The sequence below is a fragment of the Carassius gibelio genome, chromosome B22 (genome assembly GCF_023724105.1).
Source record: "Carassius gibelio isolate Cgi1373 ecotype wild population from Czech Republic chromosome B22, carGib1.2-hapl.c, whole genome shotgun sequence".
Lineage (NCBI taxonomy): Eukaryota > Metazoa > Chordata > Actinopteri > Cypriniformes > Cyprinidae > Carassius > Carassius gibelio.
The window spans coordinates 22,249,341-22,271,252 of NC_068417.1; the positions used below are offsets into that span (position 1 = coordinate 22,249,341).

The window sequence follows — 21,912 nt, forward strand, 5'->3', positions numbered from 1 at the left end:
ATAATTAGATCGCTACATTATTTGCGTTTTTATTTAAAATCATTTTAAAGATCTTCGAACTCTTGTCAACCTTTTAATGAACAACAACTCTATTTAAAGTGGCTCTAAATCTAAATGTTTTTAATATTTTTTTTATGGCCATTAAAATATTTTTTTCGTGATCCATGTTTAATTATTAAGCCACGTTGCGCCCTCTTTAGGGATAATACTGCTATTTCATCGCCTTCATTTTTATTTTCCCTTCCAGGAGTTCGAGTATTTTGTCTTTAACGCCGCTGACAGACCGACAGCTTTGACTCTTCAGCCTTTAGCAGCCATTAGACTCACTATTTCTCTTCATTCCTCCAAATATTTACACGTCTATCTATCCCACAGGTAAGCTTACAGCACATTAAACCCCCTTAACCCTTAAATATCACGATTTGGGGTGTGATTCGTATCAACTGATTGATCTGTGAAGGTTGTGTGTGTGTTTAAACTCATTTAGCTTCACCATGTGTTGTTAGCACACCACAGTGTGATAGTCTTCATCATGATTTAAACCCAAACCTCAGCCTCAGATGACTGACAACGTCTCTTTTTAGTCTCGGAGTGTGTTTTATAAACCGTCTGTGTGTTTTGCTTTTCATATATTTGAAGTAAATGTGATGAATGATCTTTCATGTCAGGGCCAAGGAGAGATCAGACACATGAACTAGAGTAAATAAACATGCAGGTGTGTAAATCACAGACATGATCATGCTTTCATGTGCTTTATTTATCATTATTTCGTCTAGCTGCAGCACTGATGTGTTTGTGTAGCTTTAGTCTTGATCTCTGTAGGCTGATTAAGCTCCAGGCTTCATTCATAAAGGCCTGTGCAGGTGATTAAACCACCAGGAGGAGAGACAAGAAGTGTGTCTTGTTTTAAAACAAAGATTTTTGTTTTCACTATTAAGTGTTATGTTTACATTTGACCCTTAATAAACTTGTTTGCTTTCACCCTTTTTGAGGTTTTGCTTAGGAAATGCAATATATATCGGTAAACATATTGCTGTTTTTATTCCCTGATACTAGACTTTCTCTCTAGGTTTATATGGCAGATTTCAAACTTGGCAATTATTAATATTTTTAAAACATATTATAATGGTTACATACTGCACAGTATGTATGTATGTATATATATATATATATATATATATATATATATATATATATATATATATATGATATATACATACTTACAATACACTGGAAAATTGGTGTTTAACTAAATTTTTAGTAAATGTCACAATCTGTTACTAAGAAACTCCAAGTAACATTGAACTAATCTTGAAATTTTGAAGTAGAAATACTCAAATAGTAATTTTTGTTTTATAAAACTGCTCCAATAATCTTTTTCCACGACTTTGAATCACTTATTTTTTTTTTATTTGATGATTGAATATTTTGCATAAAAAACACTGCATTCGTTATGTAACAATAAACATGCAACCTTATTATCAATCAAAATAGTATACTGTATATTTATAAATATATACTGTGTGTGTATGCATGTGTGTATATATATATATATACTGTATATTTGTAGCAGTCTTGTCATGCTGAGAAATTCAACCACGTTGATTTGTAGGATACAGTTTCAGTTTGATGCATTTTGTTTTATATTTCATGTTTTTTTGCACAAATTTATCAGATGATCCATGTATTCAGTCATACAACAAATTTGCATACTGTGTGCAATATGCATACTATAAATTGCAGGAATAGTCTGGTGCAATGGTAGTTTAAATGATTCCTAATTTCAAGATTGATGTTTCGATCTTTGAACACTTCTTTGAAAAAGTAAACTAAACAGTATAGATTAAAAATATAAATCAATGAAAAAAAATTAAGATCAACTAATAAAGTTTTTGGTATTGGCTGGAAATTTCTAGATCTCTCTGTGCCAATATCACACCTATGATCGTATTGTTTTGCATTTTCTTTTTTTTTCTATATTACTATAATTGTAGCTATATTTATATTAGGGGTGTAACGGTACACAAATATGACGTTCCTCTGCTTTAATGTCACGGTTCGCAATGATGTCAGTACAGCAGAGGAGGAAACTAAATTATTTATTTATTTTTTTTATTAATGGTTTACTGAACAAGTTGATCTTTCTTCTAATACATTCAGTTATAGTTTAAATGTTCTTAGTGATAAAAATCTACCTCAGTTTATGCTTAAAACTGTATGGAACACTTTTACATTATAAGCTTACAATTAGGCCTGAGATCTTAACTCAAACTTAATAGATGATCAACACTCTACTAAAAAGAAATAAAAAATAATTGTATGCAAACATGTAAATTGCACACAATTCAGTTTTTAAATTAACTTATAAATAATACAATTTCTAAGATATTTGTTAAATTATTTTCAATTACACAGCATACACTGTCATAGCATGTTTCATAACATTAATTTAAATTTAATACTGTACATTAAGACTAAAAAGCTTAGTAAAATATGAGTATATAGTGTAATATTTAGCAAAATGCTCCTCTCTAGACTTAATTTCTCTAGTGAACTAACGAGCGGTGGACACTGATGACTTGCTGAGGTAAATGAAATGCTACGTGACATTTCATTTCCACGCTGTAATGTATAAATACACATGCGTACCGAACCGAAACCGTTCAGTACAAATACGTTTACCATTACACCCCTAATTTATACTAAGATGTATCTGATTTTAGCCTGCTTTTGATCATCCACATTTCCTAAATCAGATTTTTGGGGTGTCATACATAGTGAGATGCCAAGCTTGGCTGCAGTTTTAGGCAAAACATCTCATGAGTTGCCTGCGTAGAGAGCATTTTTTGGTGTCATACAAACCTGAAAAAGTCTTTGCTAGACTGCATATATTGCACATTAAACCAAGTGAGAATTTTTTATTTAATTTTTTTTACTTCAGGTTGCTTAAGCATTTGCTACATGAATAATTATAAATATTGTTTTGTAATTTTTGGCTGCTTTCTAATGTTCACATTGTCTTCTTTCCATCTTATGTCTTTGGCATGAAATTATGAAGTTAAGTTGCCAAATGCTTTTTATCATTTCAGTTTTAGATCAATTACAGTGACGGTTGGTTCTCTTTGTGTCCAACTCAAGGTCATATCAGTGATATCACCGATATTATAATCTGCAATGTTTTGCATTTGCAGTCCATATCTTTAGTTATTCAGATTTCAAGCAGCCCAACAATATATATATATCTTTTTTTATAACCTGTTTCTGGTACGTGAACTTAATTTTTCTTGTGAAATGCTGACATGATGCATAGTCTCGCACTGGGGTTCTTTTTGACCTTGCGATTGTTCAGCTGTTCTTATTTTATTTATATATATTTTTAAACACTCATGCGGTGTATTGTTAGGCGTCCTGGTTTCCTGTGCCGCCGGCCTGTTTCTGTCACGCCGAATATTAATGTTCGTGCGCGGAAGGCGCTCCAGTAAGGAATGATCCACGAGCTCCTGTTCGTACAAGCTCATCTGCATCACCACAGGAGGATTCTCACCTGCTCGCCCCCATCCCCCTTTCACCTGAGCATCACTTCTTTCTACAGCACCGCATTCGTTATAGACAATGAGATAACTTCTATTTAATTACTTTTTTGCCTAGTAGGTGATTGTGCTCTGTTCAATCAATAGTTGCCATTTTTGTTTACGAAAATAAACTAGTACACTGAAATGCATTTGAAATGGTGTCTGATGGAGATCAAAATCAGTTTGATATATTTTAACATGTGATTGTGAATGTTACCTGTTCACCATATGTACCCTGTTCACCCAATATGCACAGTGAATCTAGAACATGATCTTCTGTGTGAAGAAGTACAACCAGTACTGTGATATGCAGCTGAACTAGTGTCCAATCTAGGTCAGAGGCATCTGGTCATGCTTTTGAGAAATTGTGAAATCCTTGTGATTGGTTACATTACCAATATGCAGAGAGTTCAGACAAGAACTTATCATATGGTCTCTTCTCTTTCCTTTTTTGGGGGGAGGACTAAGAGGCATTTGCACTTACTGGACACTTGTCACTGTGGAATCCAAAAGCAACAGAATGCAAGGTATTGATAGGCTTTTTTTTTTTTTTTTACTTGACATACCTTTTTAAAAACATGATGCCTTTGCTAAGCATCTCTGAAAAACAGTGAAACACAATGCAACAGCCAAAGATGTCCATCTGACTCATGCATACACAGACCAGAAAAACGCTGTGCGTTTCGTTGTGAAACCGAAAATTACTTTGTTTGGTCTTCCAAAATGGGGCACAACTAGAAATGTGGTTAAGTTGTATTTACAACACTGTTCTAGAACCGTTCAAACCAAATATTCAGATGTGTGCAGTGCATTTAACGGAGGACTGTTTCCTGAACCTGTTCTGACTAACAGCCTGTAAGTATGTTTTCATATTTACAGAATTTGCCACTGACGATTCGAACATGAGTTTTGAGGAGTGTAGAGTAGCGCTTGTTGTTTGTCGTTTCTCTGATCACAAATGAAGACATAGTTTTATGTTTATGCAGCATGATGCTACGCGTAAATAGTATAAGTCATTATAATTAGTGATTATGTCCCCACTGGATGCAGCAAATGCCTTATTGTAATGGGTTTTATTGTTTTTGTCTCGTCGGGCTGGGACACGGCATCACAGGATGACAAGAGGTGTAACCTTTCTGTCACACGCTTGATGTTCGGCCAATCAAAATGCACTGTATAGCTTGCCAATCAGAGCACACCTCGCTTTTCAGAACGATAAGATTTGTAAAAAACTGTGTTTCAGATAGGCGGGGGATAGAGGAGAAGCGATAATGTACATTGGGCCTCATTCATGAAACACCAGCAGAACTAATTTTTGTATAAATCGTTTGTAAACGCATTCTGACGAATGTTTTTAAATTCTTGAAAAAAAGTTGTATTTTCAAAATGTTAGTTTGTAAGAAAGAATTGTACGCCTGCTCCCTACCACATGCAAATGGTGCGAAAAACTTTCTGTGATCTTTTTGGCAAACTAATGACACTGAACTTTGATGCATTTGCCGTAATAATTACAAGTTAAATTTTTCCTTTATTTATTTATTTTGAAGCTGATTTGATCATTTTAAAACGCAGCACTCGTCACTGTCACTATTTACCCAGCTGCAAAGGACGGGTCGGGAAAAATAGGGACCAACCATCCTACTTATACAACATCTGCCTACAACAATGGAGAAGTCAATATTACTGGTTAGCCCACTGCTTTTTTATATTTAGTAAAACATTTTAAAATGAGATACTAATTGGCTAATACGTTGCTGCTGTGAATATTAAAAATCATAGCAACTAAAGCATATCAGCTGGAAAAAATGCTGTGCCACCAAAGCGTTTCAAGCGCCACTAGCTTGTTGTTTTAAGAAGAGTGTCTGACATTTTTTTTACCCAAGTGAAAGCTCTTTGGTGAACAGGTTATTGAATATTTATTTTTCGGCATATGGCCTACCAGTCTTTTTTGCATTAATGCAGTAAACACTGGAGCCAAACCTGAAAAGGTAGACTATAATATTCCACTGCGTTCTTGGACATGCAATTTGAGTAGGTGCACACTGTTCACCCAAAAAGTATTTTGACTCGTTCTGCCAAATTTTTATGCGGAGCAGTGTATAGTTATATGCAGTTGAATTGGTGTTAAATTGCAAAAAAAAGTGGTTTCCAAAACAGGGCATAAAACTTATATAATATTAGTTATCATTTTAAATGTTACCTTTTCACCTTCTCAAAAAGTAAGAATTCACAGCTGGACATCTGTGTTCGTGAGTGTACAGTTGAATTGTTGTTCAAATAAAGGGGTCAAGATCACCTTGTAATGCTTCTGCCAAAATATATGCTGTCATCTAGGATATTACTCATTTGCCTTTTGCACCTTGTTCACCCAAAAAAATAGATTGAATCTACAAGCTAGACAATTTTGTGACGGAGTGAACAATAATATGCAGTTAAACTGTTGGGGGCATAGTCTTATGTTTTGAGATAAAAATCGGTCATCTTCCTGAATGTTACCGGTTCACCCAATAAGTATTGTGAATCTAGAGCATGATTGTTATCACCCTGAGAGCTTGTCGCATCCAGATTTCTACAAAACCCTCATCGGCTCATTTTTCTTGTATGGGTCCGGGTCTTGGAGCTGCCCAGAGGTGTCACCTGGACCAGAGAAATGACCGTTGTGACCGGTCACCTTTAAATGTCAACACATTTTCTCATTCTGTTCTTACATGGCTGGAAAAGCCGGCGGACAGCAGACCTTCTCTCTTCCCTGTGTATTAGCGAGAATAATGACCGGTGCGGTGAATTATGGCACCGTGGTATTTTGGGGCGCTACGGAGTTATTGACCTGTTCTCTCATTCGGTAATCAGCGTGGAGCTGGACGTTTCTCCCTAATGAGATAATATCCGATACAGATTACTACTGGGCTACCTCCTGCTGCCTCTGCTGCTTTAGTAATCCATATTTATTTCATTTATTCTTGCTGTTATGCATAGGTAACGTTTCTTGGTCAAGCTAGTCCTGAAGCGCAACGTTATCCGCCCCCCACCCCCAACATGCTTATTAGAAGGCGTCTGGAAATTTCGCCCCCTATCCTGAGGCAATTCCCACCGTGCTTGCAGTCACCATCGGGGGAAAGCAGAATAAACGCGGCTGTCACGTTTCCTCCGCAGGCGAACGGCATCTTGGGCTTCAATTAGCCAGCAGTGCCAGTCCTCCCCCCCTCTTGTCTTTTGTTATGCAAATGAGACGCATGTAATGCGCCGTTTAGCTGGAATTTTTGCAGATTTCCTCTTTCACTGAAAGGAGCCGCTTGGTGAATGGGGAGTCTTACTTTTACTTGACTGGCTTTGTGCAACTGTCAGTTTCTACTTTTTTCCTTTTCTTTACAGTGAAAACGACGGTAGTTGTCGGCGCAGTCAGTCACGATCACGTCAAGGTGACGATTGTTTGTTAATTTATAGTTTTGTCTGGGTGTTTTATTTAGTCTGGAAGCCTGTTTGCTTTGAATTGTCTGGTTAGACTACGTTTTGAGCATCGTGCCTGCCTACCTTGATGACATTTTGGAAATCAAACATATTGAGCTTCCTACAGCATTTTGGAGTATAAAGATGACTACCTACAGTAGGTAGCTGTTTTTGGGAATCAAATCTTTTTTTTTTTATGTGGTCATCAAACATAGGGAGCCACCTACATGTTGTTTCTTGGCATTTTACTTAAGCTCTCTTTCTGGACAGCTTTTATGGGCATCAGCCCTAATTAGGTTCCTATCCCGATAGCTTTTTTGCTACCTTATAGTGAGCTGATTAAGTACTGAAATTTGGGCATTATACAATAAGCAAAGCATTTTTTGAGCATCAAATCTAGTGATCCATCTACATGAACAGCGTTTCTTGGCATTTTACCTACTTACCACCCTATCTACACAGCATTTTGGAGCATCAAACCTAGTGAGCTCCTTAACTAGACATCATTTTTGGACATAAAACCTAGTGAGCCATCGACATAAATGGTGGTTCTTGTCATTTTACTTGGCTCCCTATCTAGACAGCATTTTTTGGTGTTATACTTAGCAAGCTGCTTAAATAGACAAAAATGTGGACATTAACAATAAACAGTGTTTCTTGGCATTTTACTTACTTGGCATCCTATCTAGACAGCATTTTTGCTCATCAAACCTAGTGAGCCACCTACATTGTGTTTGTTGACATTTTACTTGGTTCCTTTTCTAGACTTCATTTTGGGGCATTTTACTTATCGCCCTATCTAGACCGCAATTTTTTCAGGATCAAACCTCATTTCTAGGCATTGAACCTTAGCTCCCTAACTAGACAGGATTTTTTTGAATATTCAACCTATTGTGACACTTAACTAGACAGTATTTCTGGGCATTTTACCTAATTGGTCCACTATCTGGAAATTATTGCTGAGCATTCAAACAAGTGTGGTCCCTATCTAAAGCATCAAACATAGTGAACTAACCTAGATGGATATCTGAAGACAATTTTTGGGCATGAAATATAGTTAGCTCCCTATCTAGACAGCATTTTTGAGCATCAAACATTATGATCTCCCTGTCGTATGACCTGCCTATGTTTGGGTTGCTGTGGTTTTCTTAATATTTAAAGCCACTTTTCAGTCCGTCATTGGTTTTTTGGCTACATTTCATCAGTAATGCGCAAACCTTTTTCCTTGACCCACTTTTTCCGATGACCTCACCTGCTTGCATCGGTCAGCAACAGCAAAGACGTTTGCTCGTTAAACCTGGGCGTCTACCTAACCTCCCTCCAATTAACTTGAAGCATTTTTTGTTTTGCAAAAATGTGCACAGAAATCTGGAGATTTTTTTTTAAGGCACAAAGGGATTTTAAGCAGGGCGTGTGTGCGACTGCGGCACTGGGTTCGATGGGTATCTTATGTGCAACCGAATAAGGTGGATTTGCAGTGCTGGCGTGCTCCTACCCTGACAGACTGTCCCACAGTGGCACTTCGCCACAGTTGGTCGTGTGTGTGTGTGTGTGTGTGTGTGTGTGTCTCTTTGCCGTCTGCCTCTCTCTCCGGTCCACAGGGGCCATCTGATTGGCTCTCGAGGGTGGAGCCCTGCTTAGCGCTGACATACTGCACCCAGCCCTCAGGGTGCTCTGATTGGCCAGGGGAGGGATGACATCACAAAGGCCAGCTGTTGATTTGGCGGAGAGTTTGTGTGCATGAGGGAGAGAGAGGAGAATCAGGAAGGATTGCGGCAGCGATGGCTTTGAGCAGGTATGCGAACGCTCCGCGCTCAGACGGAGGAGAGCAGAGCTGCACTGAACGCGCTCCGTTTGATGGCACTCAGGCTGCTATGGAAACTAATGATGTGAGCCGAGCAGTGGATCATGAACGCCAGGCAGGTCTGTGTGTGTGTGCGTGAAGTCTTGGATGTGTTGATTTGTATGCTGACGTTTTTTGTTTTTTTAGCTTGTTTCAACTGCAGCGAACATGAACAAAAAAAAATACGTGAAGTAGTAAAAACTTTAGTTGTATATTCGTAAATGTAAATTTTGTACGTTTTTTTTTCATACAATGAAACGAGGTCACTTTAGACTTAATAATATTAAGATTTGTCTTTACAAATATATTACAAATTATATGCGAAAACGTACATGATAAAATAATCAAGTTTCATTTAACTGTTAATTTATTCCATGCAAATGTTAAACTCATTGCAAATAAATTTGCGTGTCAGCAAATTACACTCCATGCCAGTCTGTGTGTGTGTGTGCGTGTACTTAGTAATGACATTCTCATAATTGCTCCATTTTATAATTTAAAAAAAAAAGTGCCTGAGGCAGCTATCAGCAGAAAGCTGGGTGTTTGTGTCGGTGTAAATTACAGCCGAAGGCAGCCCGGCTAATATCGTTAATGTGGCGAATCGTGTAAATGAACTGATGAGGAGAGGAGAGGAGAAGAATAGCTCGACTGTGACAGCGGCCACACACTGAGAACACGGATTGAGATGGGAGGGGGGGAAAGGAGGGAAAACCATTAGCGATGCTTTTATCCAGAAATATGGGCCATTTGCATATTAGTCTAAAACAAGGGTGAAGTGAAATACGTGTAGCCTGGAGCCCGGCACGGTGGTGCGCTTCTTTTGTCAGGAGGGTAAGTGCTCATTGCCGTCTGAAATATGTTGATTAGCAATTGATAATGGGAAATTACGGATGGGCTTAATTGGCTTGGACAACATGCTCGGAGCAGGATGATGAATGTTCTGTAAGTTTTTTTTGAGAATAGGTCAAAAAGTTGTGGCTGTGTTTGTCCTTTTTTTATTTTACTTTGCGTGTATTGTCTGTTTTTTGTGTTTTTGTTTGTTTTAGTGGTTTGTTTGTGATGTAATAAAATAAAAGAAGGAAAAACAATAAAACGAAAGCGATATTTGTTTGTGGGCAGATGTTTTTGTTATGTCTGTATGTCCGTCTCAGACTTGGTGATTTTCTGGATCTTAAAACCCCAATAAACGACTTTGACAGCATTTTTGGGCATTGCCTTCTACTTAGACAGCATTTTTTGATTTTTCCAGCTCATACCTACCGAGCTTCCTATCTAGACTGCATTTTAGGTCATCAAAAGCATGTTAAATGTTTGCCTAGACAGCATTTGGGTGCATCGTAATTAGTGCGCATCCTTCCTAGACAGCATTTCTGAGCATTATACCGCTTGAGCTGCCTAAGTTGCAGTTTTGGGCATCATTTTCACCTGCTTAATGCATAAATGTTAATGTAAAAGCTTGTTATACGCCCACCAAGACAGGGTTCACAGCCATCAAATCTAGTGAGTTGGTTTCTTAGATGCATTTTAGGGCATTATCTATTGAGCCGCCTACCTAGACTGCATTTCAGACATCAAAAGCTTATTAACTGTTTGCCCAGACAGCAATCATCCATTATACTTATTGCGTTACCTTCCCAGACAGCATTTTTGGGCATAATACCTTGTGAACTGCCTTTCTAGATGCATTTAGGACATTATACTGTTTGAGCTGCCTAAACGGCAGTTTTGGGCATCATTTTCATCTGCTAAATGCATACGTGTAAATGTAAAAACTTGTTATACGCTTACTTCGAAAATATTTTTGTCCATCATATGAAACCAATTGATTTCCTAGATGCATTTTAGGGCAATATATTTATTGAGCTGCCTACCTAGACTGCATTTGCAGTAAAATCATATTAACTGTTCGCCTAGGCAACAATTGCATGCATGCATATTTAGTGCGCTACATCCTAGACAACATTTTTGGGCATTGTTCGAAATGAGCTTCCTACGTACAACACATGTTTTGGCATCGAACCTAGCAAGTGTTATACATTAATCTAGTGAGCTGCCTACCTAGATGGCTTTGCTGAAAGTCTCCCTAAACAGGATGGTACTTTGTGTGCAACCTATCTAGACAGCAAATTTGGGCGTCTTAGAAAAACTAGATAGCTTTTCGGATTATGAGACACCAAAAGCTAGTTAGCGGTCTTTATAAACAGCGTTGTGAGCAGCCTAACACAACATGATTTTTCGGCATCATAGCTTAGAAATTATGTAAGGTCTCTATCTGGTCTGCAGTATTGCGTATTTTACCTTGCTGTAGGAATATCTTCATATGTAGTAAGCTGCCTTTGAGCATTTTTTAAAATCTTTATCTACCTAGATATGGCTTTTAGTCATCATACTTAGTTTTTTTTAACATCATAGCAAACGTACTGCCTACCAAGGCATAATTTTTAGCCGTTATTTGGACGTTTATTCTAGTAGAAATGCTTGAAAATGCAGTGTAGTTTTCCAGACGCAGCCGGAGTATTTGTGTTTCTGCTGTGGTTGGTTTTCTCTCTCTTTTTTTTATCTTTTTTTTTTATATATCCTCAAGCGTCAAACTTGGACATCTGTACTGTCAAGTTGGTGAAAATATACAGCCGTCGAGGTCCACGGGGAGTCTTTTCTCTCTAGTGATGCTCGGAAGAACTTATTGAATATGGAGCGAAAACTGTTGTGCGAGCAGGAGGGGGGAGGGTAGTTGCTGTGGAGGGCGTATTTTGAAATGCAGATTCTGATTTTCACTTCACCTCGACATTAACGGAGAAAAAGATATGGCAGCGTCGAGAATAGCCCGCAGCAAGAGAGATGCTTGGATATTTATGAGCAGCGCTCATGTAATTCCTGCCCAACTGTAGGTGTTTCGATCCATGTGCGGGTGGAAAAGCGCTATCATAAGTCATAATTGACTTGAGGGCGTCACTTGGTGCGCAATTGTGCTGCCCATTGTCTCCGCGACCTGGAACAACTCTTGAGTCCAAAGGAGATGGAGAAACGCATGCTTCCTGCAGTGATGTGGGATAACGTCATTGACCTGTGCGCAAACACTCATGGAAAAGTCATGGCACGGTCTCGGATCATTCTGATGGACCGTCTGGCTGTTTTGGATGACAGCTTGTGTGTTTGTGTGCACGCGTGTGGTCGTACCCACCTGTTCTTGTCATTGCCGCCACCTGCGTTACTGTCACATCGCGCGTGATGCTAATCCCTTGAATTTTGATCAGTGTTTGTGTGTCACTATGCGTCTTCTCTGGTGGTTTTAAATCTCAGCTGGACTCGGATTGGATGGTGTATTCGGACACAGTTGGTGTACTTTGCGGGATTCCTGAGTCAGGTTAGGCCCGTTTGACCTCAAGATAAAGGATGGGTTTTGACTTGGCAAGGGTTTCTTGATTGGCGCTGGCAGGATGATTGGGGGGGCGGGGGTGTTGTTGGGTCATTGATACCCTGGGGATGACTGGCCCATATGTCCAGTTCACTCGGACACAAGCTTGAATGGATGAATCCAACTGTTATGACAGCATTACTTTAGCGTGATAGGAAGGTTATGAAACAACTCATAAATATGGATTAATTTCAAGGAGTTGTAATGAATTTAATCACTAGGATTGGTAATTTGCTGCTGTTGATTTGTTATCATTACCTGAAACTATTCAAAATGTTAAAATAAAGCAAAACAACAAAAAAAAAAACTTAAATGAAAAATAGGAATGTTGCTAACTAATTGAAATTAACTGGAAATTAAATATTGATATAAAACCTAAGTAGAACATTTGAAATAATGTGAATAACAAAGGTGCATAATTTTTTTTTATATATATAAAACTCAAATCTTCATTATTTAAAAAGAAAAAAAATCAGTAGGATTGGTAATTTGGTTTTATGTATTGATTTGAAAACATAACTGAAAGCATTAAAATAGAATTAAAGTATAAAACAAAGGATGATTAGAAATTTTGCCAACTGAAATTAAAGCTCTAAACATTTTTTCTAAAATAACAAAAATAAAATAATAAAATTAAACTAAAATAGAAAAATACTAATTATTTCTAATACATTTTCTAATACATTCTAATACATCAGCAAGATTAATATAATTGGTCATCTTTTTTAAGCTGAAACGAAAAAAAAGTTAAAAATTATTATTATTACATTAAAAGCTTAAATGAAATAAAAAAATAATAATAAACTTAAAATAAGAGAAAACATAATTGCAAAAAAAATTTATTAAAACCAATTCATGATTTTGCCACTCGTGTTAAGTTTATATGATTTTTTTTTTCTTTAAGAGCTGTGGTCTTGTCATATTGAGGTGATACTATTAATTATTTGCAAAAGCAGGAACTCTTGTTGAATTGGAAGAACCCACATTTCTGAAGATGAGTGTTTTTGACTCAAGAAATTTGCTAATTAAAGTTATTGTACTCCATAGGAAAGCTAAAGATGCAACATCAGCCAGACCTAATTAATATGCATAAGCTAAACCTTGTCATAGTGAACTGAGTCAATTCCGTCAAAGCAACTACTATTGTATAATAATCAACACAAAATATTTGTAAATTGAGGGTGGAGTCATATAATTGCCATTTTATTATTTATAGCTCACTGAAATGCTTGAAATGCGTCAAAGGTTCAGCATTAAACATGGCTTCCTCTCTGTGTATTTTAATGTTCCTGTCTCTCTGCGGCACAGTCTGTTCTTCATATTCATGTCACCACCCTGACACTTTTTCAAAAGCGCTGCAGTGCTTCTGCTCCCGAAAGACCTTCCAGACTTTCCATCAAACAAGTTCAGTTCTCCCTTACAGACGCTACTGTATCCATGCGTCCCTGATCTCTTGACCTCGCCATGTTTGACCCCTGACCTCTGTCCTTGTGTGTGTGTGTGTGTGTGTATGTGTGTGTGACAGGTGTCCGAGGGTGATGCGGAGCGTGTGCATGAGCCGTGGCATGGTGACCCGACCCGAGCGCTGGTGACGGGGGTCATGGGACTGCTGCTGCCCCCTATCTGTCTCTCAGTCCACCCCGCTGCCTCCAGAGGCCCCAGGATCCTACGCTCCCTTAGGTTCCAGCCCAGTCCTGAAAACAGCACAGCTGGTAAATAAACACAGTTACTTTGGTAGTTATGTCATTTTATAATTACAAAACCTTTTGGTTGCATCACAAAATAAAAATGTTATTAGTTCCCAAATCATTTGTCAAAAAGAAAAAATCCTGTCTCTGAAGATTTCTATTACAGGCTGTGCAAATGTATTCTCTTTTGCATATCTACCTTTCAATAGTTATGTAACTAGCGTAACAGTTATTTTTTTACCAAAACATCTGAAAATTTCATAAAAATGTATTTTGCTTATCTAGATTTCAATAGTTACGTAACTAGCATAACTTGGAGTAATAGATTACATGAATGCATTCTTATTTGCATATTTACCTTTCAGTAGTTATGTAACTTCTGTAAGTTTCAATAGTTATGTAACTAGCGTAACTTGTAGTTACGTACTACTTAAATGCATTCTCTTTTGCGTATCTACATTTCAATAGTTATGTAACTAGCGTAACGTATAGTTACTAGTGTAACTTAGTTACATACTACACAAATGCATTCTCTTTTGCGCATCTACATTTCAATTATGTAACTATCATATCTTTTATTAATAGATTACATGAATGCATTCTTATTTGCATATCTACCTTTCAGTAGTTATGTAACTTCTGTAAATTATAGTTACAGATGATATAAATGCGTTCTCTTTTGCGTATCTACATTTCAATAATTATGTAACTAGCGTAACTTACAGTTACGTACTACATAAATGCATTCTCTTTTGGGTTTCTACATTTCAATAGTTGTTACTAACATAACTTAGTAACTAGTGTAACTTATAGTAATGTACTACATAAATACATTCGCTTGTGTATCTGCCTTTCAATAGTTATGTAGCTAGCATAACTTATAGTAACGCACTGCATAAATGCATTCTCTTTTGTGTATCTGCCTTACAATAGTTATGTAACTAGCGTAACTTATAGTTAATAGTGTAACTTAGTTACGTACTACATGAATGCATTCTCTTTTGCGAATCTTTGTTTTAATAGTTACTTTTGTGTATATAGATTTAAATATTTGTCGCGCATATTTTATAGGTATGGACAAAGTTCATTAATTATCTTTTTTTTGTATCTACTGTACATTTTAGTAATTACGTAACTTGCAAAATTTACAGTTACAGACTATGTAAATGCATATTTTAATTATAATGTGTACATGATTTCTCAATTATTTTTGACATCAGTGAATAATTAAGCTGATATTTTGACCATATATTTTAAAATTACAAATCCAGTGGTGAAGCCTTCGTAAACGCATCATGAGTATTAATGAGTTTGTGAATCCGCATTCGAGAAATGGTTATGACTCAATGTCAGCATGACATCATTGATACTCGTGATTAATAATACTCGTCTTAGATCTTCAAAGACATAGGCTTTGTTTAGTTACAAAATTGAATCCAAAATGTGTCTTTGAATAAAATCACTCATGAATTTTAATTTTGTAGATTGACAGTAGCCTGTAGGCTTAACTGATTGGTCGAGATCAATAATTAGGCACTTAGTCAGGTGGCTAATTAACAAATACTACTATGGGAAATGGATATTAATTAGGTTACATGGCCGCACACTCCAGGAAGGTCACGAAGCATCTTCAGACATCATTAATATTCATGAGGCAAGCCTTCGGCATTGGGCATTTTGCCCAACCCGCTTCATTTTTACAATTGAACTTCAATTTGTTAGTGAAGAACCAGTAATTTTGACATCACAAGTTGAAATAAACACAATTAAGCTATCAACTAAATCAACAGTGCGTTTTTATCTCATAGGTGGAGATTTTCGGTCTTGCTTCTGAGGATAATGTCTGAATCTTCTCTGGACACAAGAAGTTGTGACGTTATGAAGGTTCTGGAAAGTGACGCGCCGCACATGGCCGAACCAATCGCGTCCCTCAACGACCTCCAACACGGTCCCCAGAACAACGGCACACACACCCAGGAGTGTGTGACAGACCAAAGTTCCTCCCATCAAACTCAGGTAAACCTGGTGAAAACAGTGATGCAATCTGCGTAATGTAGTCCCAAGCCAAAAGAAAATGAGATTGTAACCTCTCGCTAATGACTTATTATGGGATAGTAGTATGCTGTTGCTTCCATTATCCTAATGTCTGCTTAAATGACATCGATAAGACGTCGAGATGAGTAGAATCAGCCAGTCGGATCCAAGCTGGCGTGTGATTGGCTAATGCCAGGGAAGAGAGGGAGGACCGTTAATCTTCACCTGAAATCCTGCTGGTTTATCTGCAAACCCTCAGGGTGCGTGTGTGTGTGCGCATGTGTGACTTTGCCACCATCTGCTCTTGGTGCATTGAGAAAGGGCAGCGGCCAGGTGCATTGAAACACATGCTGATCTCAGCTCTATACCTCGCTCATTGTTCATTTCTCTCTCCTCTCCTGCACAATTAGCTGCTTCACTGGTGCTTCACATACTCCTTTAATGATATATATTACCTGCGATAACGTGCAACGCAACTTTTTGACCTTTTGGATTTGACACAATTTTCCAGGACTGGGCAATACATCAAATGATTTAATATGAAAGGAACATTCAACGTATTACATTATACATTATGTATATGAAAATGAACCATTAAAGACTGTTTATCTCCAAAAAGCATTTATTATTTTTCAATAAACATTTAGTTTAAACATTGTTTCAGAATCTCACGCCAGTGGCTCATGTCTGCGAATCTTGTTTTTTCTGCCTATTTCAATACAAAGGTTCAAAGATTGGTTTGTGCCATTTATACAAAAACGTTCACCTTCATTTTAGATGTTATAAAATGTTTTAGTAAAAATATACATAGTAATAATAAAAAGCCATTTTTACCTATGTATTGTTACATCACTGCATATAAGTGAAACGTGACTTTTTTTTAGATTTTAAATTGCAATGGCAGTTTGATTGGAATTATGGTTCTCTAATGACAAAAAATAACCTTTTTATATATTTCACATCAAATGCATAAATGTATCTCTATATATTTAATTATATGTTTATATGTGATATATAATATTGTATATTTACGTTATTTACTTAATTTATGTATTAATTTATTATAGTTAATCCAAAAGCAGTGCATTTTTTTTAAGCATTTCATACATTATGATGACAATATGCATTGATTTTTCTGATTACCAACAGCTCGGCCAATCAGCACAGACTAATAAACGGTCCAAGGTACGGTATGATCACCGCATGAATTGCTTATATTTTTTATTTTTTGGATCAGTTGGTTATGTTTTGTTTGCCTGCACTCTGTGTGCCTTGCGGGGAAAAAGAGAGCGAGAGAGAGTTCGTCAGTGCATTGTGGGAATATAAGCCCCTGCTCGAGTCAGTAAAGAATAATAAATGTGCTTCGGGGGGAATGCTGCATTTAGCACTTCTGCAGCATGTACCGAGATGCTGGGGGTTTGTAAGACCCAAGCGCCGCATCCAGAGATTTTCCCACCTACAGTGGCGTATTCTGCTCTGCTCTCGATGCATTTCATCACTGCATTTTAAACAGCCGCAATGTATTTAATTTTTTTATTATTATGTTGAGTACATTATTGGTTGTTTTTAGTTGTTTTTTTACATTGCCTGTGAGAAACCGTCTCTTGTGTTTATTATCATTTCTAAAAATAATAATTTGCATATGAAAAACTGTCAAGCTGCTTGTTTGTTGTTTGTTTTGTGTTGTTCGTACTTTGAGATTTTCAGACTTTCAGGGGTGTCAGGTCTTTTACGTAAGCGTCCGTTTTAATAAACACGCTTCTAATTAACGATCTAATCGCAAACCCCTCCCTGAGCTCTGAAAAGTCTCCTGAGATGCTGCAAAATGGTGCTTGTGTATTTTTAGTTGCGTGGTTGGACGTTCTTTTGCGAATGAGTGCCAGACGTTTTGGTAACCATGGTTACTCTTCTCCAGTCCAACGGCAAGTTAAAGTTAGTCCGCAGCTTGGCGGTGTGTGAGGAGCCGTCTCCGCCTCCGCTTCGAGAACTGACGCACGAACAGGTAAACGTGTGTGTGTGGGTGGGTGTATGGACCAGCATACTTCGTACATTTTAGGTTATGTAACTTACTAATTCAAAAACTGTTTAAAATAAAAATAGTACTTTTGCGATTGCGATTTTTCTTCATGTTTTTTAAAGAAGTCTCTTGTCTGATCTGATCAAGGTGAATTTATTTGATTTAAAATAATACAGTAAAAACTTAAATATTATTACAGTTTTAAATAACTCCGTTTCTATTTTGATAACATTTAAAATTTAATTTATTTCTGTGAGTCAAAGCTGAATTTTCAGCATCAATTCTGCAGTCTTCAGTGTCACATGATCCTTCAGAAATCATTCTGATAATGCTGATTTATTATCAATTATGAAAACGGTTTTCATGAAATCAGCCTTTTCATATTTTTGAGGAAAACTAATTCAATAAATAAATAAAATTAATACTTTTATTGAGCAAGGATGCATTAAAGTGGCCAAAAGTGACATTGAAGACATTTATAATGTTACAAAAGATTTCTATTTCAAACAAATAATGTTTTGAACATTTGTATTCATCAAAGGAAAAAAAAAAAAAGTATGAATAAAAATAAGCTGTAATAAGAACCATTATAAATAACTGAGTTTACGGATCCTCTAACTGCCAAAAAACTACTTTTTATATTATCTGTATTTCTATAATTTCTCATTTCTGTTACACAAATTAATGTTTTAATACTTTTTTATTAGTTTGGTTCATATATAAAATAATACTATATAATAACAAATATAATTGATATCAAATATTTAATCTAACTAATTTGTACCTTCTCCTTTTTCATTATTTTTATATGTAAATGTAATTGACATTTTTGTAACAATTATACTTTGACAAACAAAAACAAATTACATAAAAAATTTCCTTTTTATCTGATTAACAACATCTGACTTGCAGTTTTTACAGAAGATTTCTATTACAAATAAACATGGTTTAAACTTTCTGTTCATCAAAGATGAATGTTTGATTTGCACACAAATAAAATGATTACCAATAATAATTAAGCAGCAAATCAGTATATTCAAATAATGTGGCATTAAAAACAGGAGTAAAGATGCTGAAAATTCAGCTTGCATCACAGGAATACATTACATTTTAAAATATATTCAAATAGAAAACAAATATTTTCAATTGTGAAAAATATTTCACAATATCAGTTTTTACTGTATTTTTAATCAAATAAATTCAGCTTTGGTGGGCAGAAGAGGCTTCTTTCAGAAACATCAAACCTTTGTCCTCTCAGCCCACAATAATAATGCTGTCAAACATCAGCACTGCTCTTAGCTGTAAAGATGCTTGGGTGTTTGAAGTGGTTTTAATAGAGCTGTGCGTTTATTGAAGGTGCTCGTGTGCAAACGTGTCCCCAGTGCAGGATTGCATTCATCCATCATCTATACCAAATACAATTTTCCTGTCTCAGCTGCCGAGCGCAGTGGATTGCTATAATTGCCTGTTCTTATCCGAACCCCATTTTTGTTCTATTTATTCGGTTAGTCTGCAGCTCAGATCCACTATTAGGAAGCCCAGAGTCCAGAGGTCAGCACCATCAGCTCTTTCTATATGAGGCTGCAACTTTATTTTTCATGATTGTGTTTTTTTTTTTTTTTTTTTTTACGTAGGGAGGTTATTGACGGTGATTTAGCAAAAATAGTTTTGTAAAAAGTGTTTTGCAATACAGTCGCAGATTGATACGTCACGATTCTTTTTTCCACAATGTAGCATCAATACTTTAGGTTTCAACACTAAATTATTATAATTTTATTTATATATATATATATATATATATATATATATATATATATATATATATATATATATATATATAATTATTATTATATATAATTATTATTATATATATATATATTTTTCTTTTTAAATATTAGTGAAAATATGTACTTTTTAGGGATTTCTTTTTTGACAGGCACCAACTTTGAACCTTTCTTTTTGTCCTCCTTGTTTTTAAGTTTATTTTCAAGTGTATTAATTTTATTTATATTGATTAATGATTTATATTTGTGTGTTCGCGTGAGAGTGTGTGTGCGTGTGTATATATATATATATATATATATATATATATATATATATATATATATATATATATATATATATATATATAAATATAAATAATATATAAATATAAATAATATAAATAATAAATTAATAACTTGTATTTTTGTCTGTTTATATAATTCATTTATTAAACAATCTATAAATATTTGTATATACATTTAGGTATTTTCCTCGTTTTTAGGTAACATGCATATATTTATTATCTAATGTCTTTCATTTATCTATTTATTTACAACACTTAAAAAGTAATTTTTGTAGATTATGTATATTTATACTTATACATTTTCGTTATTGTCATGTTTTTCAAAAGTAAAGCAAAGGTTGATAATATTTTTTTTTTTAGATCATAATTGGCATTTGGGAAGAAAACAAACGATTAGAATTATTATTTTAACAAATATGCCATTACTTGACTATAATATTTGTGAGACAGGCAGCAGACAGTTTTGATGTCCTTTGAACCTTGCTTTTTAAAGACGTTTTGTTATAAAAGAGAGACGATCGTCGTCTTTTCTCATTCGGAAGTCATGCAGTGCGAGAGCAGGTGAGGAAGAAAAGAACTCAAGGTCTTTGTGGACGAACCGTCTGAAAGACGAATAAACGTCCTTAATCAAGTGAACGTCCTTGAACGAGTGAACGAGACTTCCTCCCAAAGGAAAGAGGGTCTCTATTCATAGACGTTTCTCATCTCTCTGTACCTTTCCCCCTTTTGCTCTTTCACAACCTTCTCATTCACGATCCGTCCATTCGTCTTCTCTCTCACCGTCCCTCGTGTAGCGTGACATTTTTGTCCTCATTCAGAAGCTCGACAGCTAATTTGGGCCGGCCTTTCTTCTTTAGAGGAGTGGAGAGAAAGCCAGAGACCGAAAAAATAGCAGGGTCAGATTTACTAACCGCTTGCGCCAGCACAAACCATCTTTTGGCGTTAAAATAGTAGTCAGGATTTACTAAAGATGCGCAGTGAAGAATTAGCGCTAAAAAGGTGTGGACAGTTATTTTTGCGCCTGACCTTATTGAATATGCATTTGTAGGAGTTTCCCTTTCAGGGACACTTTATGGGAGGAGATTATTCAAATTAATCACACAATGTGATTTACTAACATTTGCGCTCATCAAATTACTGGTATTTGCGCTATAATTTAACAGGCAAAAAAACCACGCCGCACCTGATGAGCATCAGCTCTGTTTATTTGCGACTACGCTAATTTGCATTTGGTTTATTGCATTGGTCGATATGTAAAAAAGATGTTGCATCTGTTTTCTTTAATTTGCACAATGTGAGTAAATCACTCGCAGAAATTTCCATGTGCATCGGCGCTGTTTTTGACTTGCGCTATTTTGCTCTTTTGTCCCGTTTAGTAAATCTGGCCCTAAAACTATTTCGGACTTAAATGATTTGCCGCTCTTTTCCCGAACATTCAGCATCAAAAGGGTGCTTTAAATAGCCATAAACAGAGTAAATGTGCGATATTTGTCTTCAGAATTTATACGATCATTTTCATGATGATTTTAGTCATCATCATTTTTGGAGCTCTACAGCCCCGGTTCCCATTCACTTCCATTGTATGGAAAAGAGCAGCTTGAACGTTCATCTAAACATCTCCTTTTCTGTTTTAGAGAAGTAAAAATGATGACAGAATTATATCTTTTGGGTGAACTATCTGTTTAAAGCCACTGCTGTTCATTTGGCTGCTCTTCCTCTCCTCTGTGTTTGAAATAAAGCCGAGTTTTAGCATCAGAGTGAAGGATCATGGCGGGATCGAGTCCAGAGCTCACAGAAGGGCAGAATGATCTCATAACCTCCACAATCC

The 21,912-nt window shown here is 36.2% G+C and overlaps 1 protein-coding gene across 10 annotated transcripts in view; it reads left to right on the top strand.

Moving 5' to 3' along the window:
* The first annotated feature begins 228 nt into the window (after positions 1–228).
* Positions 229–21,912, top strand: part of LOC127987906 (R3H domain-containing protein 1) — a 43,838-nt gene continuing 22,154 nt past the window's right edge. For 4 of the 10 annotated variants that reach the window (XM_052590349.1, XM_052590352.1, XM_052590353.1 and 1 more), the window contains exons 1-5: positions 8,769–8,942; positions 13,803–13,989; positions 15,774–15,981; positions 17,149–17,184; positions 17,915–18,001. In XM_052590349.1, coding sequence (XP_052446309.1) covers positions 15,805–15,981; positions 17,149–17,184; positions 17,915–18,001 — 300 coding nt within the window. In that variant the 5' untranslated portion in view covers positions 8,769–8,942; positions 13,803–13,989; positions 15,774–15,804. Of the gene's footprint in view, positions 376–8,765; positions 8,943–9,673; positions 9,694–13,802; positions 13,990–15,773; positions 15,982–17,148; positions 17,185–17,914; positions 18,002–21,912 lie in introns of those variants that run through there. The other 6 variants (XM_052590350.1, XM_052590357.1, XM_052590356.1 and 3 more) reach the window with 6 other exon arrangements.